The 21,114-nt window shown below is 32.4% G+C and overlaps 1 protein-coding gene across 1 annotated transcript in view; it reads left to right on the top strand.

Annotated features, from left to right (window-relative positions):
• Window positions 1–18,491, top strand: part of LOC127708155 (guanylate cyclase 32E-like) — a 91,342-nt gene extending 72,851 nt beyond the window's left edge. The window contains exons 15-21 of the mRNA XM_052212997.1: window positions 4,502–4,651; window positions 6,049–6,229; window positions 8,040–8,180; window positions 8,650–8,773; window positions 12,312–12,654; window positions 16,668–16,759; window positions 17,219–18,491. Coding sequence (XP_052068957.1) covers window positions 4,502–4,651; window positions 6,049–6,229; window positions 8,040–8,180; window positions 8,650–8,773; window positions 12,312–12,654; window positions 16,668–16,759; window positions 17,219–17,662 — 1,475 coding nt within the window. The 3' untranslated portion in view covers window positions 17,663–18,491. The remainder of the gene's footprint in view (window positions 1–4,501; window positions 4,652–6,048; window positions 6,230–8,039; window positions 8,181–8,649; window positions 8,774–12,311; window positions 12,655–16,667; window positions 16,760–17,218) is intronic.
• Window positions 18,492–21,114: the final 2,623 nt, after the last annotated feature.

Genomic DNA, 21,114 nt, shown 5'->3' with positions numbered 1-21,114 from the left:
TTGAAAATTTTTATAATGGTTTTCCTGTTCATATATGTTGTGATTCTGGCTTTTCAGCTTTTTTTTTTGGCGTACATCAATACGATTTGTCTCCGTTTTTCAAAAACATAATGTTTCCTAAATGTGAGGTCTTAAAAATTACAGACGTATTTTCTCTTCTATTTATCTCTGAAAGAATTATTTATGCCTTTGAATGACACTCAGTTTTGTATGAGAAATGAGTATGAACTCACTTACTAATCTAATGAGAGGAGAGATACTTTAAAACATTTCTTATATGAGCATCGTATTCAGGATACAACTTATATATTAAAACGTTTCCGTTACATCTTATCTGTAAATTGGCGCAAAAGCAGTAATCATTTTTGACGCAAATGAAATACAACCCTGTTGCGCAATGGAAATACTGCATTTTAAAAAAAATTGGCGCAAATGCAATTCGTATATACTTGCATGCTTCAATGAATACATCTTTTCTCGAACAAAAAAATATTGTTTGTTGTCATTAAAACAGAGAAGAAAATGAATGGTAAGATACTGGAGCTAAGACTGATCTACCAAAACGTCTAACATAATTATATCCCTCTTTTTCATTATATCATTTCGCATATTGCTTTTGTATATCCCTTTAAAATAACATTCTTAAGAGGAGCACCGAATTCAGTACAAAACCACTTGCTTATTGAAGGTAATTCTCTGAAATATTTAATTTATATGAATCGCATAACTAATTTTTATGCTAAAATGCAAGATAATCAGGAGTTTATTAAAGAAAACAGCAAAAAGTGATTTTTATTATCAAATTTGATGTGCACAGTATTTGTATGTTCCACGCCAGTGATTTTGTACCTGTGAAATTGTGTGCTCTCCATAAACTATCGTCTCTATGTGGTGGACTTTGTTAAATGACATTAAAGTATTTCCATTATTTTACAAATGTGACTAATGCAATAAATATATACAAAAGGTTAACACCAGAGAAATGACTATAAAACTATTATCTTTCCTACTCAGTTGTTCCTACAGCTTCACATTTATCCAACCTAAATAATGTTCTAGATTTCTTATGTTCTCTACTGTTTATATTTTTAACCAGACTTTGCTGTCTCTATACAACAGTTACAATGCACAAACAAACGTGAATATATGTTGTTGACAGACAATACAATTGACAATAGAACTATTTTTTCTTAAAAAAAAATCCGGTTAAAAAGGGATAAGTGATAAATAACAACTTTAAAAAGATTGGAACAGATATGTCATATGAATAAAAAGAAAGGTGTGGTGAAAATGTTGATGAGACAGCAAATCTATAAATAGTTAATATTAAATTCAGACAGCAACTCTATATATAGCTGTTATATTCTAGCATGGGGCATATATATATAGGTCTGTATTCATTCAAGACATATTTCAAACTACACTTTCTTACAAGCTACATATCAAGATATTATATTACAACAGTAAATATTACTAATACAGATAACACGTGTAAAGCAGTTAAGAGTCTGTGTGTGGTCAGAGTACAGTGAGAACTGTTGGATTATATTGATCATGTTTATAGACATGATGATAGATATGACATCTACCTTCATTACTAAAATGAAATGAAATGGCATCATGTAAAACTTGCTTTCCTAAATAAATAAATTGTATTAATGAAATGTTGAAATGATGTGTATGTAATTAATGAAAATATTGTCTCTACAACTAAATTGTCCCAATCTAAATATTAACCTAACTCCTACAAATTAATTCATGTTTTCAATTAGTCTCTCTGGCTTTCTCCCCATTCTTCCACTACGCGTACGGTTATTATCTTTCACTTCGTTTTGTACAGTATTCGGTTGCGCTATTGGCCCAGTGTCTAAATCGTCATTTTCAATTACGACATTGTTTTTGTTTTCCATCAAATGTTTTCTATTTCTTCTGTATAGTTTTTCGTTTTCTGTTTTTACAATATACGAACGCGAATTGTCTGTTTTTTAACAAGGACTGCTGGTTCCCAACGCTTTTCTCTTTGAACATATACATTGTCATTAACGTTCAATTTTGTTAGTTCTTTTGTTTTCTTATCATAAAACAGTTTCTGTTTCTCTTGTTTTTTAACAACAGTGTTCTTCGCATTATCCGGAACTTCGGTTCTCAGTAACTTCTTCGTTATCGGTAGTTTTGTTTTACAACGGCTACCCATCAATAGTTGAGATGGCGATGGCATGTCACTGTCTAACGGAGTATTTAGGAAATTCAAGATACTCATATACGGATCTTTTCCTTCATATTCGGCTTTCTTTAATAGCTGCTTAACGGTTTGAACTGTCCTTTCCGCTAATTCATTGCTTTGTTGGTATCTCGGACTCGACGTAATATGTTTAAATTCCCAAGATTTTGCGAACTCTTGGAATTTTGAACTTGTATAATACCTTGCATTGTCATGTACAAGTACTTCCGGAATGCCATGTCGGGCAAATATGGACTTTATGTTCATTATGACTGTGTCACTAGTCAAATTGTTCAGCATACACACTTCAAAGAACTTTGGATAGTAATCCATAATTAACAAATACTGTCTGTTTTTAAAGTCAAACACGTCTGTGGCTACTTTCTCCCACGGTCGCAACGGTAATTCGGTTTTAACCATCGGCTCCATCGCATTTGAGTTTTGAAAACGCTTGCAAATGTCACACCTTTGAACCACGTCTTCTATCTGTTTTGACATAGCCGGCCAGAACAAAACATCCCTTGCTCTGTTTTTACACCTTTCTTTTCCTTGGTGTCCCTCGTGAATTCTCTGCAAGATTTCTTTTCTTAAAGCAAACGGAACTACGATTTTTTTCTCCTTTGAACACTAATCCTTGTGCTTCATGAATTTCTTCTCTGTAGTCCCAATATGGTTTGATTTTGTTGTTTATTTCGGACTTGCTCTCGGGCCACCCGTCCTTTACGGTTTTCTTTAGTTCAGTTAATGTATCGTCACAGTCTGTTTCTCACCTGTATCCCACATCTGACACCATGTTATATTCTAGCATGGGGCATATATATAGGTCTGTTTTCATTCAAGACATATTTCAAACTACACTTTATTACAAGCTTCACATCAAGATATTATATTACAACAATAAACATTACTAATACAGATAACACGTGTGAAGCAGTTAAGAGTCTGTGTGTGGTCAGAGTACCATGAGAACTGTTGGATTATATTGATCATGTTTATAGACATGATGATAGATATGACAATAGCTACATGTTAACATTAAATGAGACAGCAAATCTATCTAAAGCTACATGCTAAAATTAAATGAGAAAGCAAATCTATAGAAAGCTACATGTTAAAACATCTAATGAGAAAGCAAATCTATACATAGCTACATGTTAACATTGAATATTCTAAAGATAGCAACAGGTTAACATTAAATATTCTATACATAGCTACATGTAAACATTAAATATTCTATAGATAGCTACATGTTAACATTAAATATTCTATAGATAGCTACATGTTAATAGTAGTTATTCAAAAGAACAGCATACAAAACTGTACATATAAGAGCGTTGAATAAAAACAAAAACAGTTGAGAATTTCTTTGAAATCAGTTAAATAAAAAGCAAAAACAAAAACAAAGCTACAAGAAAAACAATAAATGATACCATATAAACAAAATACTCACATTTTTTGGAAGAAAGCTTGATGTACTTAACCTGCTCATATTGGAATAATGGTTTCTACACTATGATATCGGCGGCTATAATTTAGAGTAATTTTTTTACAGCTAAGGGATAAACAGTGTAAAAAACACGATCTTGTGCAATATCCTAAGAAATGATAATAAAAGAAACATTTTAGTATTATTTAAAACTATAGATATAGGAATTGATGCTAGTCCAGAAATTACTAGTTGCAATGACCTAACAACCACAGTTAAATCATAACCTTTATCAATAATTCCCAATGACCTACAACCACTGTTAAATCGTGACCTCTATCAATAAGTCGCAATGACATAACAACCACTGTTAAATCAAAAAGATTGAAGGTTAATTTTAAATGTAATTCCGTTATAAACAATATCAGTTCATTACATACATGTAGGTATCTAAATTTCTTATTTGTACTCCTCCACTCAAATTTCTTTTTTGTACTCCTCCACTCGACGACATGCAATCAATTTGAAACTAATTAAAACAAAGATTTAACACGAAGACGTTATAAAGATTAGCACTTTGTTTTCCACATGAAGCACCAAAAGAGCGACGCTAGTTATTACAGCATAGTACAAAAGTATTTTTTTCAACTTGACCACATATGGCCAAAAATAAAAATAATGGAAAGCATAGGAAATATGGAATGTATTGAGAGCTTGAAACGGATAACGGTTTTGATCTGAAAGACAGCATAATTATGGAACTTTAACTTGATTTGAAATGTACTTAATTTACAAATAACACATCGAACATTTCACTAGATTCTTTAACTATATAAATCTTAATTCATGTCTAGATCTTTTATGGTGTGCTCCTGAACTGCTTAGTATGGACAAGAGACCCCGATGTGGTACACCAGAAGGCGATATTTATTCCTTTGCCATCATACTTTATGAAACTCACGGTCGTAAGGGACCATATGGCGACATGGACATGTCTCCACAAGGTAGTATTTTTATTGCAATACATGCTTTACTGACAAAAAAACTGTAAAAAGTGCATTTTTTGTTGTGTACAAACTAATGTGTTTCTTTATGAACTAAACAACGGAGATTCTGATGATAGAGTGAGACGATTATCAAACACCTTTTCTAATTTTCAAATAAAACACATTAGAGAAAACTTATTCTTCCACTTTTGATAATATAAGCTGACCTAACAACCACTGTTAATGCTCAGCTTTTGCAAACATCTTATATTTCATAAGATGTTTGCAAAAGCTGTGCATTTTAAATAAATTTTGACAAGAAGTGTTCAAGTGACCTTAATTTGAACTCTGGTGGATACTTGTCTCAATGGCAATCATACCACATCTCCTTATTAGATCACCTGGCCGAAAGGCAAAGTGAGCTTTTCTCATCACTTGGCGTCCATCGACCGTCGTCGTCCGTAAACTTTTACAAAAATCTTCTTCTCTGAAACTACTGGGCCAAATTTGACAAAACTTGGCCACCATCATTATTGGGGTATGTAGTTTAAAAAAAGATTCCGATGACCCCGTCTGTCAACCAAGATTGCCGACATGGCTTAAAAAAAAGAACATAGGGGTAAAATGAATGTTTTGTCTGTTAAGTATCTTGAATACCGCTATGAAAAGAGAAAATCTGACAGGAGCAGATATGCTGAAAATGTTGAGATCTACCAGCTTTCTATTTACGTCAAAACTGTCAGACGACTTCTTATAGGAGTTATTGCTTTTAAAATCAAATTTAGTCATTTTGTCATGTTTATCTTTTCTTTTGAAAACTATAATAGATACAGAGAAATTTTCATTAGATAAATGATCAGCAAGACAAGATAAACGAATAAGTCAGCATGGCTGAAATTATCAGACGACTCTTTATTGGAGTTATTACTCTTTAATGACGATTTTTACCAATTTTATTCGTTTTTGCCTTATATCTTAAAAACAATAAAAGATAGAAAGAAACTTTAAACAGCCAAAATGGTCAATAGGTCAAGATCAAACATGACCGAAATCTTCAATTGACTCCTTATTGAAGTCATGGCCCTTTAATGACGATTTTTCCCAATTTTTCGCATTTTCCGGTTTACTGCCGGATCAGGGGAACTCTAGAAATGACCATATCTATACGCCCTATTCGACCCTTGGGGTCCCTAACTCCCCTGAAAACTGCCATCAAATCAATGGGACTCTAGAAGCGTACACATGTTCTGCCCTTCATGCGATGCTTGGCTCATAAAAATCAGTTTCATCGAAAAAAATTATATTTCAAAGCACATCAATAAAGAGTTCTTATTACTTCAGTTAGATATTATCAGACAATGTAATGTCATACTCTGTTGAAGTAATGAAGTATGATGTGCTTCTTTTGTTTTTAGATATTATAACTAAAGTGAGAGATAATGATGGTGACATTCCTTTCCGTCCACGTCTAGCTGAACTAGATACAGCCCCAAAGTTCGTTACGGAAGTCATTAAAGATTGCTGGGATGAGGTTCCGGAAAGACGTCCGGATTTGAAAACTATACGGACGAGATTGAAATCATTGCAGAAAGGAATGTGAGTAAGGAACAATAGGCATTTCACGACTTTGATCATGTCGTCTGGTTAAGGAAAAATAAATTGTTTATGATGTGACAGTGTTTTAACGGACATCATGAATTTAGAAATCAAAATAAGTTGGATAACACCTTATGAACACGTTAATGTTATATTTACTGAAACCTATTGTCGAGGTAAATATGAACATTCTTGTACTATTAAACAACAGATCCAAGTTTTTCAAAGGCATCGCTGTTTTTTTCAAATTGGTGTTTTGTTTATAGTAATGACTTAAGATGTATAAACCTTACCTGAAAGAGATTTAAATTCATATACATTCAAAACTGAATTCGAAGATAAAAAAATCATTTTGTTTTACCTTAAAGGAGTCAATGATTGAGTTCAAAATTTAACAATGTTATTTTTATTTTATAGGAGAAGACCATCAATTAGCAATGTATATACATGTATACAAATTATTTTACGGGATAAAAAAATTGATAGCTTAATCAAAATTCAACTGTTTGAAACTATCCCACGTGATAGTGAACAAAACATTAAATCCCCCTTTTCCTCTGAATTTCATATCTACCTCCCGCGACTTGACGAGCAGTTTATATAGCGTTCCAACGCCATTTACACAGCGAAATCATTGTCAATTATAGTATCATGTTCAATATAAAAATAAGGAGGTGTGGTATCATTGACAATGATACAACTGTCCACCAAAGTTCAAATGAAGTGGATGTAACTAGTCATACGCAACCGTACGGCCTTCAACAATGAGAAGAGCATATACCGTATAGTCGGTTTTAAAAGGCCCCGACATGAAAAATATGAAAACTAAAGGCCTAATTAACAACAGATCAATTAACGATTAAACAAATATGACAGACATGAACCAACAACAACCACTGAACTACAGGCTCCTGACTTGGGGCAGGCACATATAGAATGTGATGGTTTTAATTTGTTTATTGTCACAAACCCCCCTAACCAGGGACATGGGTGTAACAGTACAACATAAGAACAAACTATAAAAATCAGTTGAAACGGGCTTAACTCATCAGATCGATACAAAGCAGAAAACATCTTGTCAGTACTTATAGTGTATCATAGATACTTCGTCTTAAAATTGAGTTATTAAAACGGCGAAATGACAAACAAGTCCACAAAACACTACATACAAAAAATAAAGACTGAGCAACTCGAACCCCATCGAAAACTCGAGGTGGTATCAGGTTCTCCGGAAGTTGAATCAGATTTTGCTACACTGGTGGCATCCGTCAATATAGTAAACTCTGTTTTTAAAAGGGCAACTTCCCATAAATTTAAATTTATAATAAATTTTCGGTTATGGTTGCAAAGTTTGAGAAAAACATATTAACCGAGTTTTCAGGTCGTTGGTTTTTTTCTTTGGAAATGTTTCACATATTTTCATATCGGATCCTTTTAAAGCTTACTTTACAATTTGGATTTGCTCATTGTTGAAGGTCGTAAAGTCTTTTTTAACAAGATAATTTCAGCGATTTAACCAGGTGTAAGTTAAAAATATAAATGTAATCTTATTTTTTAATTGATGGCTGCTTAACTATTGTCTATAAATATTACGTGTATTCTCAGATATCCATAGCATATTTAATGCGAGTGAGTATACCCTGTGTTTTTGTTAAAATGAGGGGAAAAACGTACGATAGGTTTATTTGCTTTGCGCACAGGATGTGTTTCTGGAGCACGCTGAAGACCAATATTTTATTCCTAGAATTTTAGTCATTTGAAAACGGCAACATCATTTATTAATGAACGTCGTTTAAATTTTTCTTTCTAGGAAAGCTAATATCTTAGATAATATGATAGCAATAATGGAAAAATATGCCAGCAACTTAGAAGTGCTTGTTGATGAAAGAACAGATCAGCTGATTGAAGAAAAGAAGAAAACTGAGGAATTACTTCATCAGATGTTACCTAAGTAAGATAGTTTACGATGAATACAATTCTTATTCACCAGCATGTAACTTTACTAAATTACGTGAATTTTCCAAACTGCCTTTAATAAAAACTTATCAAAGAACCTTTGATATCTTAGATACCAGGCTTATAATTTCATACGCATGAAATTTCAGTGTAGTTCTGTTTAGGCCACGTTTAGTGTTAATACTCTCAGATGTTTATTTACATTGTACTCTGTAATTTTCTTATTAAGTCTATCGGTCCAGATTGTTAAACAAATACCGATATGATATATAAACAAGACTTCAGTCAGCAAAAACAAAACCAAATACATAACGATTACCTACTATACATGGTGGTATGGCCACCATCCTGATTAAATTAGGATTTCAAATCAAAAAGGAAACACAGTATCTTAAACATAGCCTGACATGATTATCATCTTGTAAATATAACAGACACTGACATACACATTGTTCGTCATTTAGGTTGGTAGCAGAGCAGTTAAAAAGAGGAAAGGAAGTAGAGGCAGAATCATTTGATTCTGTGACAATATACTTCAGTGATATATGTGGATTTACTGCTTTGTCATCTGAAAGTACACCATTTCAGGTAACGTATTTTCCTAGTTGATTAATTTTAATATTGATATTCTGAGGGTTTATCAATAATAATATGGTAGAAGAAGTACAAATGCATACGTTCATGATTTACATTTAGTCATCTTTACTGGACTAGTGTATCCATTCAATGAAAATTAAAACCTATAAGACATAGGCCGCGTTTACATTGAAACTTATTAAGTTGTTAACATCCTCGTGGATTGGCGACCAAATCGCATTTACTTTTTTTTATTTTCATCATAACTCTTCGGCAAACATAGTCGTGAATAAACAAAGACATTAACTCTGAGCATAGACAAACCTGTGCGATTTTAAAAGCTGTATGGAAATGTAATTGATTGGTATGGACAATAGAGGGATACATGTAATAGATTTCTGCACATTGAGGTGGTTTTTACAGTATTACTGAGTGAATAATTCCAAAAGAAGTTCAGGTGTTTGTTTATTTTACCATCTTGTTCAGGTATGAAATAATAGCACATCAAAATTGAGGACAGTTTTGACTTTCCTGAACACGAAATGTATTTATTTAACATATATTAAGACCCTACAATGTTAAAACTATTCCAGTTGCATATGTATGTTTATACTGAGAGTGAAATTTGTGGTTTAAACCAAATACACCTCAGGTAGTCTATTCCTGGGGTACAAAATCCTTAGTGTTTCGAAAATTTAAAAGTTTTGTAAACAGTTATTTCATAATAAAGACCATATCAATGATAATGCATGTAAACACAGACGTCCTGACTACTGAGCTAGTGATACCATCGAAAAGAAAACCTCAACAAGCATTGGCATCTACCCAGTGGTTGTATATAATACTCATCATAGATAACAGGCTTAAATTTTTGTACGCCAGACACGTGTTTCGTCCACAAAAGACTAATCAGTGGCGCTCGATTCAAAAGAGTTAAAAAGACCAAATAAAGTACGACGTTGAAGAGCATTGAGGACCCAATAGTTCAAATAGTATTGCCGAATGCAGCTTTAGTAGTCTATGTATTTGGTAGAAAATCCTTATTTTTTCGAAAAAATAAAAGGCTTAAAATTTTGTACGACAGACGCGTGTTTCGTCTACAAAAGACTAATCCGTGACGCTCTTTTCAAACGAGTTAGAATATGTCAAATAAATCACGACGTTGAAGAGCATTGAGGACCCAATAGTTCAAATGGTATTACCAAATGCCGCTACGGTAGTCTTTTCCTTGGGTAGAAGATCTTAAGTGTTTCGAAAAATTTAAAGTTTTGTTAACAGTTAATTTATAATTATGACCACATCAATTCATGTGAACACAGAATACCGTTTCGTCTACAGAAGACTCATAAGTGGCACTCGAACTAAAGCAGTAAGAAGGTCAAATCAATACGAAGTTGAAAAGCCAAATGGATACGAAGTTGAACGAAACCTCAGTCTAAGGACTCAAAACATAATGTACCATAGAGATTGTTTAATAAATATTACCGGCAGTAAATCTATAACAAGAGAAATAACTCAAACTTCTTAAATTAATTTACTTAGATAAATTTCAAGACCATATTGGTATTTGAACTTACCAAGTACAATCCTACTCTTTATACGGATGCTCATATAGCAGGGGCTTTAGTCGAACCAGACCAGATGGGTCTGCAGACTATACTAATATTTTACAAAATCAAATTTTGGTGGTATTATTTTAAGTTTTGCTAGAAACTTCATTGATAATAATAGGAAAGTTGCATGAATATCAAATATAACGAAAAGACCGAGATATTTGGAATTATACAAAATAATAATAATTCGCAATTATGCATATTTTATTGATTATACCTTCCATGTTGGGTTATTTGCTTGCATATGGGACTTTAGCTAGTTAACTGTCTTGATCTTTAAAATTGTCCGTTGATAAATTTAGAAATGATTACGAAACTAAGGTGTCAACTCCCTCAGGCACAGATGACCTTAGATGGATTTAACTATCATTTTTATGTCCTTTTTTGTCAAATAACTCTTTAACTGTTTCGGTTTTTATACATCCTTAGCTTTTAAATATTCGGCATTGAGCCTTCTTGATGAAGGTAAATAAAAAAAAGCGCTTCGGACACATGAAATTCATAATGCATTGTATTATAGTTTTGTGTTTTAAAGCACATCTTCACGAATAAATCTGCAGTTTTGTTTAGTTGTGTTTTATTCCAAAAATGAACTAAGAGATATCATTGTATGAAAACTCCCAGATGCATAAAATGAAATTAGACTGAAATTCGAAAATTTACCTTTCACAGACAGTGAAAAGTAAAATAACAAAAATACCGAACTCCAAGGAAAATTCAAAACGGAAAGTCCTTTATCAATGGCAAAATCAAAAGCTCAAACACATCGAACGACTGGAAAACAACTGTCATATTCCTGACTTGGTACAGGCATTTCCTTATGTAGAAATTTGTGGATTAAACCTAGTTTTATAGCTGGCTAAACCTCTCACTTTTATGACAGTCGCATATAATTCCATTATATTAACAACAATGTGTGATTTTCTGGGTAAAAGTTGTGGTATTCATTGAATATCGATGGTTTTTCAAACGAGAGGTTGTTGCTCAGCTGCAATCTAATCGAAGGACGACAGCTTAGAAAAGAGATGTGGCTGAGAAATATTCTTGAGTTTGAAAGACCATTGATAATCTGTTTATCGCTATTTTGTCTATGACGTCGTTGATGTTTACATTGACAACGGACGTGCGCCCTTAGTTTCTAGCAATAATTTTCTATCTAAAGTGAGTATCATGATATGAAAAATTATCACAAAAAAAAGAATAAAGCAAAGATACACAAAATCGCGGTAATAGTAATTCTTAACTACTAAAGTAATTATCTGCTTTCTTGGATATATATATAATCAATTACTTTTAAATCCTTATAAAGTGTCTGTCACTTTAAATGCACATTTTTTCTGAGTACTTTATTGGTTAAAAGTTTCAATTTCTAAAATAGATGGGAACAACAATATGTGTCGATTTGACACCATGCCCCGTTCGCAGTATCTAATGCCCATATGAAGTGAACCACGAACACCGGCTCAAAAGCGTAGTTTGTCATATAATTTTAAAAGATTAACTTCATAATGAACACGTGTACTAAGTTTAAAGTTGATGTACCAAAACTTTATTGTAAACTACCGTAACAAAATAAACTAACGGTCTAATGGACGGACGAACAGACCAATGCATGCACGAACTCATGCACGTACGTACACAAGACAAAAAACTTAATGCTACCCTATATCGTAACCAGGTCATAAAAACATAAAAAAGCGGTCAAACCATCAGACTATAGGACGATCGAAGAAGTACATAAGCATATGGTCCTATGTGTACGCACTAGATCCTTCTAGGATAGATATAACACTGCTTTCCACTCAAATGATTCTATAACTATAGCCAAAAGTTAAACATTGATAATCAACTATATGTTCAGAATATTTGCATAATGTTTAGTTTGCGTTGAGATGGCAAAAGGAGGTTTGCCTTAATCTTTATTTTATATCTTATAGGTTGTTAATTTACTGAATGACTTATACACATTATTTGACTCTATTATTGAAAGTTACGATGTTTATAAAGTGGAAACTATTGGTGATGCTTATATGGTGGTCTCAGGTCTCCCTAAAAGGAACGGAATAAATCACGCCGGTGAAATAGCTTCAATGTCATTACATTTGTTAAAAGCTATCAAACAGTCAAAGATAAGACACCGACCTAACGATGTGCTCAAACTTCGTATTGGTATACACTCTGGGTCTTGTGTCGCCGGAGTTGTAGGACACAAAATGCCCAGATATTGTTTATTTGGTGACACAGTCAATACAACTTCTAGAATGGAATCCACAGGCGAACGTAAGTAAAAAAAAACTGTAACCAACTCGTAGAACATATTTTTAGTTTTTTAAGGCAACGAGAGAATCGCAACCAAAAACCATTGTAAATAAGATATAAACACTGAAACAAACAAATGTCAGAGGTCTGCTGTAATTTAGGAATTGTATCTTTTGGTTGTCTCTTATCTATCAAATATTCAAATATGTTGGGTCATTTTGAATTTGTCCTCGGCTGGTATCGAGACTTTTGAGTATAAAAATAAAGAGATGTGGTATGATTTTCCATCAGACAGCTATTCACGAATCTGGCGGTCTTAAACATGTTTTTAGGCGTTCCACCCTCTCCTATCGTGGTACCTTGGTGTTACAGCACAGCATTAGAACATACTGTAAAACCAGTTTAAGAGGACTTTATTGTCTTGGTTGACTAAACGGTATAGTCCTTTGTCTTTCGTTCATTTCCGTATCTGCATCACTTTTTTCCTATATTTTCACTATTCTCCTCCGTAAAGACATTAACAACTAGAAAAGAATACTAGCACATTCTTGTTTATTTATTAGAGAAAGTAGAGAGCATAATATTTGAGGAAAATGCACACACAAAAAAGTCAGGAAACAACCCCGATTTCAGTAAAACGTACTTGGCGATAGATGTTGATAGAAAGTTTCAGTTTTTTATCGAATATGTAGTCGTTGAATCCGGTTAACAAATTTTGTTTTGTGTATTGATCCTTGTTGTCAACTGTTATGAAGAATATTGTTTCATGTGTTAATACAAAAAAAAAGGAAAACAAAATGTTTATAGCTTAGTCCTTTAATTTTAACTTCTGCTCTTTAGATGATGTACTTTCTTTGAATAATGATTAGACCGAAAACTAATGTACAGCTCATCCATCTTAGTTATGCATAAAGAAAACATTGCGGATACAACAGTGTATATTTCCTTTCTGGACTTACATCTTTCGATAGCTGAGTCTGGTTTTGGCAGCAAAATTCAACTACACTACTTGCTTATTGTCTATATATATATCACATAGATATAAGAAGATTTGGTATGATATAAAATATCAATTGAAATGGCTTAACTCAATCAAAAGAAATATTAACACAAGTGAACATAAACTGAACGAATAAATTTGATCTATGATACAATGTAAATACAAAATCAATAAAATAAGGGATGAATAATATTAAAGTAACAGTAATATACCGCTGTGAAATGTTAAACAATTTCAGAAAAACAACAGTAACCTTAAACAAAAATCCGCCATTTACAATAATATTATACACAGGTAAATGAAAATAATTTTGTTGTAAGGTATACAGTTTAAAAGGAGAAAGGAAATATTTTACAAAAAAAATAATTTTGATGTTCATAGTTTGGTGAAGTGAAAATGTATAGTTATACCAAACGCTTATCAAAGCTGGTATATTGACCAGATTTAACCCTGAATAAGTAAACATTAAATAACAAAAAAGCATTACAAATAGTATCAACAGGTCAAATTAACAAGAAAGTACGATTTGAGAGTACTCGCAGTTACTGACAGCGAGTTAAAAGCCAAAAACAATATTAATAAAAAATCATGCATCAGAGACTAAAATCAACTAAAATACATCCCAGGGATTTAGTATTTTAACGTCATGGACAGTCAAAAAAGACATGACTTGTGCAATGCCAAAAATAAATGTATCGACAGGCAGTATGATAGTTAGGAGTTGACCTCTTAATAGATAAAAATGAACGTGGGTGTGTCTTTATACATCCCGTTTGAAAAGAATACAAATATAGTTATGTTTTAATTTGCTGATGACAAGATCGATATTTGTGCCAATGTAAACTATATTCAAAGATCTAATTACAACATTGGTAAGATAACCTTTACTAATAAGTTTGTTTAAAGGTTCGATGAGTTTACACGGATCACATAGTGATTTCCGCGCTTTTAGTACAATATTACCGTAAAATTTAGAATGTGAAATACCGTTTTTAATAATTTTACAAATTTACTAATCAAATCGTTGTATCTATGAAAGAATTTAATAAAAATTTTAAGTAATTTATGGTAACGAAATCCCTGACTTAATAATTTACCAGTGATGCATTGATTACGTTCGTTAAAATCTATGACATCACTAAACACACCGGCATAATGAACGAGTTGGGATATATAAACACCTTATGATAGAGCCAAAGGAACATCGCCGTCTAAAAAAGGAAAATTAACAATAGGGAATGAAAAATCGTTTTTTGTCGTAAATTTTAGTATGAAGTTTCCCTTTAAAATTGAAATGCATGATTACTTTTCTGGATTTCTTTGGGAAGCATTATAACTATCACATGTATTGTTCGTCAAAATAAATCCACCCTTAACTGTTATAATCACTAAAAAGGGTTTTTCATTTGCAATCACGAGTGAATCAATCTTCTAGTTGACGTACTTACGTTAGTGCTTCGACCTTTTTTACGTGATCTGGCTCTTGTTTCGGTTGCTTAATGTGTTATGTCTTATCGTTTGTTGTCCAAATAATTATAAAATTGCCCTTCAATACCATTATTGTCATATTCCCGAATATGACTGTTATACCGATTGTAAATTTGCATTGCTATACGACGTGTTTCGGTATTTTGTACATCCAACATTCATGTATTTATTTTTTATGTTTCTGTTATGGTTTCGGTTGGATAATCTGTTATGTCTTATCGTTTGTAGTCCAAATAATTATAAAATTGCCTTTCCTTAACATCATTGTCATGAAAATTGTTTGGACCAGTATTGTGAAAATAATTGTATAAAGTTCGAGATGGAATGTTAGTTACGTAAAAGCGTCACTGTTTGTGATTTCCTGTGGTGTGTTTCGTTGATGGAATATGTTCGTAGTTGTTCTGCGGTTTGCATGTCGTGTCGACTATTATATTATGTGTTTGTGCTATATTTCTGTCACGTAGTGTTGTCATTTTAGCGATATTTTTTAACATTGTCATAAAGCGGGAGGTTCGGCTAGCCATTAAACCAGGTTCAACCCACCATTTTTTCTTAAAATGTCCTGTACCAAGTCAGAAATATGGCAGTTGTTATCAAATAGTTCGTTTCTATGTATGTTGGCGTTTGTTTTTGTTGCACTTCAGTATTCCTGTTGTTCCTTTGTTTTCCTCTTATAGTTAATGTGTTTCCCTCTGTTTTAGTTTGTTACCCGGATTTGTTTCCTCTCAATCGATTTATGACTTTTGAATACCGGTATACTATTGTTGCCTCTATTTATTTAGTTTTTCGATAAATTGCGACAAATTCTGGTTAAATCAGCAAGTAAGATACTCTGCTTGCGTTTAGTATAAATATTATGTTACATCAAAGTGTTCATTAGTGTTAATATGACTTCAAAATTTTGAAATAAATATTGAAGAGTCTGAAAAAAATTGAACGAACACATCTGACTGACTATAAGCAAAATATCTGAATTTTTATAAATCCGCAAATTGAGGAATATTAAAAAACCTATTTCAAACTTCATTTCATTTACTAGTATTTCAGAAGTTAATGGTTTTACTCTAGTCATTTTTGGGGCCCTTTATAGCTTGCTGTTCGGTGTGAGCCAAGGCTCCGTGTTGAAGGCCGTACTTTGACCTATAATGGTTTACTTTTACAAATTGTGACTTGCATGGAGATTTGTCTCATTGGCACTCATACCACATCTTCTTATATCTATTTATTGTGGGCTTTGATCGCAAGGCAATACGACAATACGACATGTCATTTGTTTTTTGTAGGTTCTGATTGCTTATAATTCTCCTTACTTACAGTAAAATAAGGAAACCCTAGCGGCTCACTTAGTAAATAAATAATCACGGTCATTTAGTCAACTAGACGGCAGCAATAAAAATTTATCATGAATCACCGTACCACAGAATTTCAATCAACAGTAGACAATTACCAAATTATTGAGAAAAAGGACAAGTTACATAATTATCTCATCGAAAGTCGTCTTGTAAACAACATAAAATGCAATAAATAATAGATTTGACTTTTTTAGCTCTAAAAATCCACTGTTCGTTTCAATGCAAAAAGTATCTGGATGAACTTGATGGATACACTGTAGAAGAGAGAGGACTTGTTTCAATGAAGGTATAGTAATGTGTGAATTAATTTGTATTTTAAATTAACACCACAATATCGTACCGCGCAATAATCGTTTATTTGTTTGAATTAAAACAGGAGTTATCTGAAATGTAATATGACGTATGTTTCGAACTTTGATTTCGGTTGATATATTGCGAACTAACTGCAACCCATATAAAGCATTTCACTTTTCGTTCATAAAATTACATGAGAGCTTGAAAAATAATTGGTTACACTCTTACTGAAAATAAACATGTACACAAAAGTGTGTCCAATTTAGAATTTGAAAAAGAGTATTAAGATAAAATAAAATACAGTGCTCACTAAACAAAAACATATATTAAAACAAAATGTGTGTTTTAATACATATATTAAAACAAAATGTGTGTTTTAATTCACATATCATTTGTTTTTAAAACTGTTAAGGTAATGAATATTGATATATTATTTTTGCTTTGCTTTCAGGGAAAAGGAGAAGTCCTTACATATTGGGTAACTGGAGAGGACAAAATGTGTCGTCTCAATAGGTTATCTCAGTCTGAACAAGGACAAAGTACGGAATCTTCTTGGCATTGTTTTAGCAATAATAATTATGACTGTATGGGCGATGATGATCCATCAGCCCCTCCAAACAGCTCAGTAACGATATCAAACGATTTACATAGACATAACGGAATTGTGCCTTCTAAATCTAGAGGAAGTAGCTTAAAACAAAAACATACATTAGATCACTCATCTCCTAGTTTTACGGCAAAGCGTGTTGATTTTCGTGATAAAGGCTTGGGCTCCGTCGACATGGCAATAGAGGTGGACAAATCATATGAGTTGTCTCCCTTGATATCTCCATCACAGAAACTTTCGCCACGATATGAGCATGCGCCATTGACGCTTAACATAGAAGATGAGTAGATATTCTTTAGTGTCGAATTTTTATCGTGTCATATTTATACTTTAATGGTCCGACAATCCGAATTATTGTAAAATTGTATTTAAGTGAATGGCTGAACTATTTGAATGATCGAAATGTGACTGTTATGACCAGGTATAAATTGTTGTTTCTCATTGATACAACATAGTCCATGTATTTTATATCAAACAACTGTCATTTGAATTTACTTGTTTCCATGTTTTGGCTTACCAAGCAAATTAAGGCATATTATCACAGAAAGAATTAAACAATTTATAAGATGTTTAAGTAATTTGTTGCATTGTATTATCATATTTAACAATTTAGTTTTCAATACTAAATGCTGGAAATCTGAAAGTATTAAAACATGAACATTTTGTTTTCGATTTTTACGATACAATTTCAGAAGAAGAAAAAATGATGGATGAATGAGAATCAAAAACATTATTTCTCTGGTTTTTTTTAGTCTAGTAGTTGACGCTTTTTTAGAAGCTGAATTAAAATAAATAAATATGTACATATTTATAGGTCTAACATTCCATCTCTGTATGTTTGTTCAACTATATTTATAAAGTTCTGACATTATTAAAAGTTACACAATGATTGAACGAATATAACGTAACATATTAGACAATATTTTTAACAGACTGCAACTGGTATTTAAAATGTTCTGTCTGTCGTTACAAATTCATTTTTATTTGTTAAGCTTGTACATATAGTTATATTGAGTTGCTTCTTCGGAGGTCTCTTAGTGAAAAAAAAATATCTTCAAATCTGGATTATCACTTGTTTACAGTTGTTAATGGTAATACAAATAAATTTTTTAATTTGGTTTTGTTTTTATATTTGTGTTTTGTTTTTTCGTTTTTTTCAATAAATCAAGTAATTAGTACATAAGTAGGCCAAATATTATTCCCCCAAAATACCAGTATAATCTTAAAAACTTAAAGCACTACAAATGCTGTAAAGGGGAGAGAACTATGGAAAGATGTGTGTTATGCAATTTATATCCTGTTTATTTTTGTACAAACTATATTCATTCTTTATATTTGATTGCGTTAAATGGCATTTAGTAGTGTAAACGCATTATTGACCACAGAAAAACACTGAATTGAAATGTCAAAGGATTAAAGTTTACATAATCTCGTATCTCTGGTTGAAAATTATTAATGGTCATAATGAAAATCAGTTTGTCGTTAATTTGTATCACTTAATCAAAGACTTTTTATTTAAGATTAATCGTTAAAAAAAAATTTAGTAGATGGTTTTGAAAGAAAGAAAATTCACAAACATACCCGATTGGCACAAGAATTTACCAATAACTGTTTTGAACTAACGTTATGTAACAAAAAAGTATGACAACACTCATTATTATGAACAATTTCCCACGAAATAAGTGTGAACTCTTCGTGCTGGATACCTTATCATTATTTACCGCCTTTGTGTCTCATGTTAGCGTGCTCGCCTCGATAACCACAGGTTGTGGATTCTATTTCTGGTTGGTCCAAACCAAACTTGAAAATTGGGTTTGGCTGCTTCTCAGCTAAGTCCGTTACATTAACGAGTAAACAGCCTGAATTCTGTGTCCGGGTATTATGAAATGTATTCCTGCGGACTATTACGTGGTAAACTAGTACGTAGATAGTCGGGATCAGCATGTAAATCTAGTACAAATCAAAGTTCATGTTTATGTTATTCTAACGTGTTCTCGTCCTGATATGCATGTGACATTTGCCACTGGAGTATACAATCCGTATATCTGTATATCTTTATGTGTAGAACCAAAGAAATAGTATACAGACTGATGAGTATACATTGTGATCATCTGTCTCGCTTTAAAATATCCGTTGCAAATGATTGATTTTTTTGTGTTTTAATGCCACTTCCAGAAATGTTGGGTATTTCGTGGGGGTCAGTTTTTATTGGTTGAGGAAGCCGAAGTGCCCGGAGAGAACCACCGATCTTCGGCGCTAAAGACTGACTGACTATCATAGTCAATTCAGATTGGATTCGAACGGACCTGCCACGACCAGATCACAAATTCAGTATTTACAGGGTAGTGACTACATAGACCACTCGACCACAGAGGCCTCCGTGGCAAATGAGGAAACTATTCTAAATTGTTCACTCTAATAAAATCAAAGTCTTGGAAATAAACTAATTCCACCAAAAAAATAAACACTGTTTGAAAAATAGAAATAAAATTTTATTTGTATAAATAAAGTAACAAAATGATTAAATATTACGGTGTCAAATCAATAAAGTATAATACTGACAAACTTATATCATTTCCCTTCATCAACATGCATTCATAACGTATCATTCGCCTATCTCAAACATACCAGTGAATAAACTAATAATGTTTATATATATAATTACAACTGGATCGATACTTTTGCTGGCAGACTATTATTCCGCAGACGTGCAGAGACTACGACCTGTAGTGTCATGATTCAAAAAGTAAAATCACAAAAATACCGAACTACGAGGAAAATTCAAAACGGAAAGTCCCTAATCAAATGGCAAAATCAAAAACTCAAACACATCAAACGAATGGATAACAAATATCATATCCCTGACTTGGTACAGACATTTTCTAATGTAGAAAGTGGTAGATTAAACATGGTTTTATAGCTAGCTAAATGATACCTTTCATTATATATTTTCAGGTGAAGGATTGTGTAACTGTTCTTTAACCTTTTTTCCTGAGCCAAAGTCCACCATAGATGATTTTTTTTTTTGTCTTTAAATGTTTCCAAAAGTCTCGTTTTTTTATACTTTTCCTTCACTTATGTTGTTATTTATACGCTTATCTTAAAATTATTATATTCACGGATTTCAGGGAAGTTATATTATAAAAGAAACAAAAGAATAGACAGATTTTACATAACTGATGCACCAATTTACTAGTTTTGAAGTATATTTTAACGTAAATAGCACCTAAAAAAACCTGACTGTTTTAAACGACACTGATGACACACATTAAACATACTTACTTTCTATTTATCATACAGCATAATACTTTTACAAACTAAAGCACTAAACAATACAAACCTTTCCATATTGAGAAACAGGCATCATTCTATAAAAACTGATACTTTTAGCTACAAACAAACTATCATTGTTATCAAGCCAAACACAAGTTAATAACTATATCTGATATCTCTATATTTGTATGGCAATATTGCACCTAATTTCAATTCTCCATCGGTCAAGTTATGTGTTATTTGTAAAACACTGAAATAAACATCATGATCAAGTTGTTTAACAAAACATGGAGTCTAAGTTTAACAACAGAAATGTAAGTGCGCGAGTTAAAACAGTGGACATCTGTTTTGTGGATTCATTGGACTACTAGCTGGACAATGGAATGCTGCTGCAAAATGTTTCATGTTTCACATCATTCCTTTAATTCTGAAATGTAAAATACCGTTTAATTTAGAATGATGCAACT

Source organism: Mytilus californianus, unplaced genomic scaffold (assembly GCF_021869535.1).
Source record: "Mytilus californianus isolate M0D057914Y unplaced genomic scaffold, xbMytCali1.0.p SCAF_7, whole genome shotgun sequence".
In the NCBI taxonomy this organism is placed as follows: Eukaryota; Metazoa; Mollusca; class Bivalvia; order Mytilida; family Mytilidae; genus Mytilus; species Mytilus californianus.
Note: the sequence above shows the minus strand (reverse complement) of the source record. Positions and strands in the feature narration are given on the sequence as shown.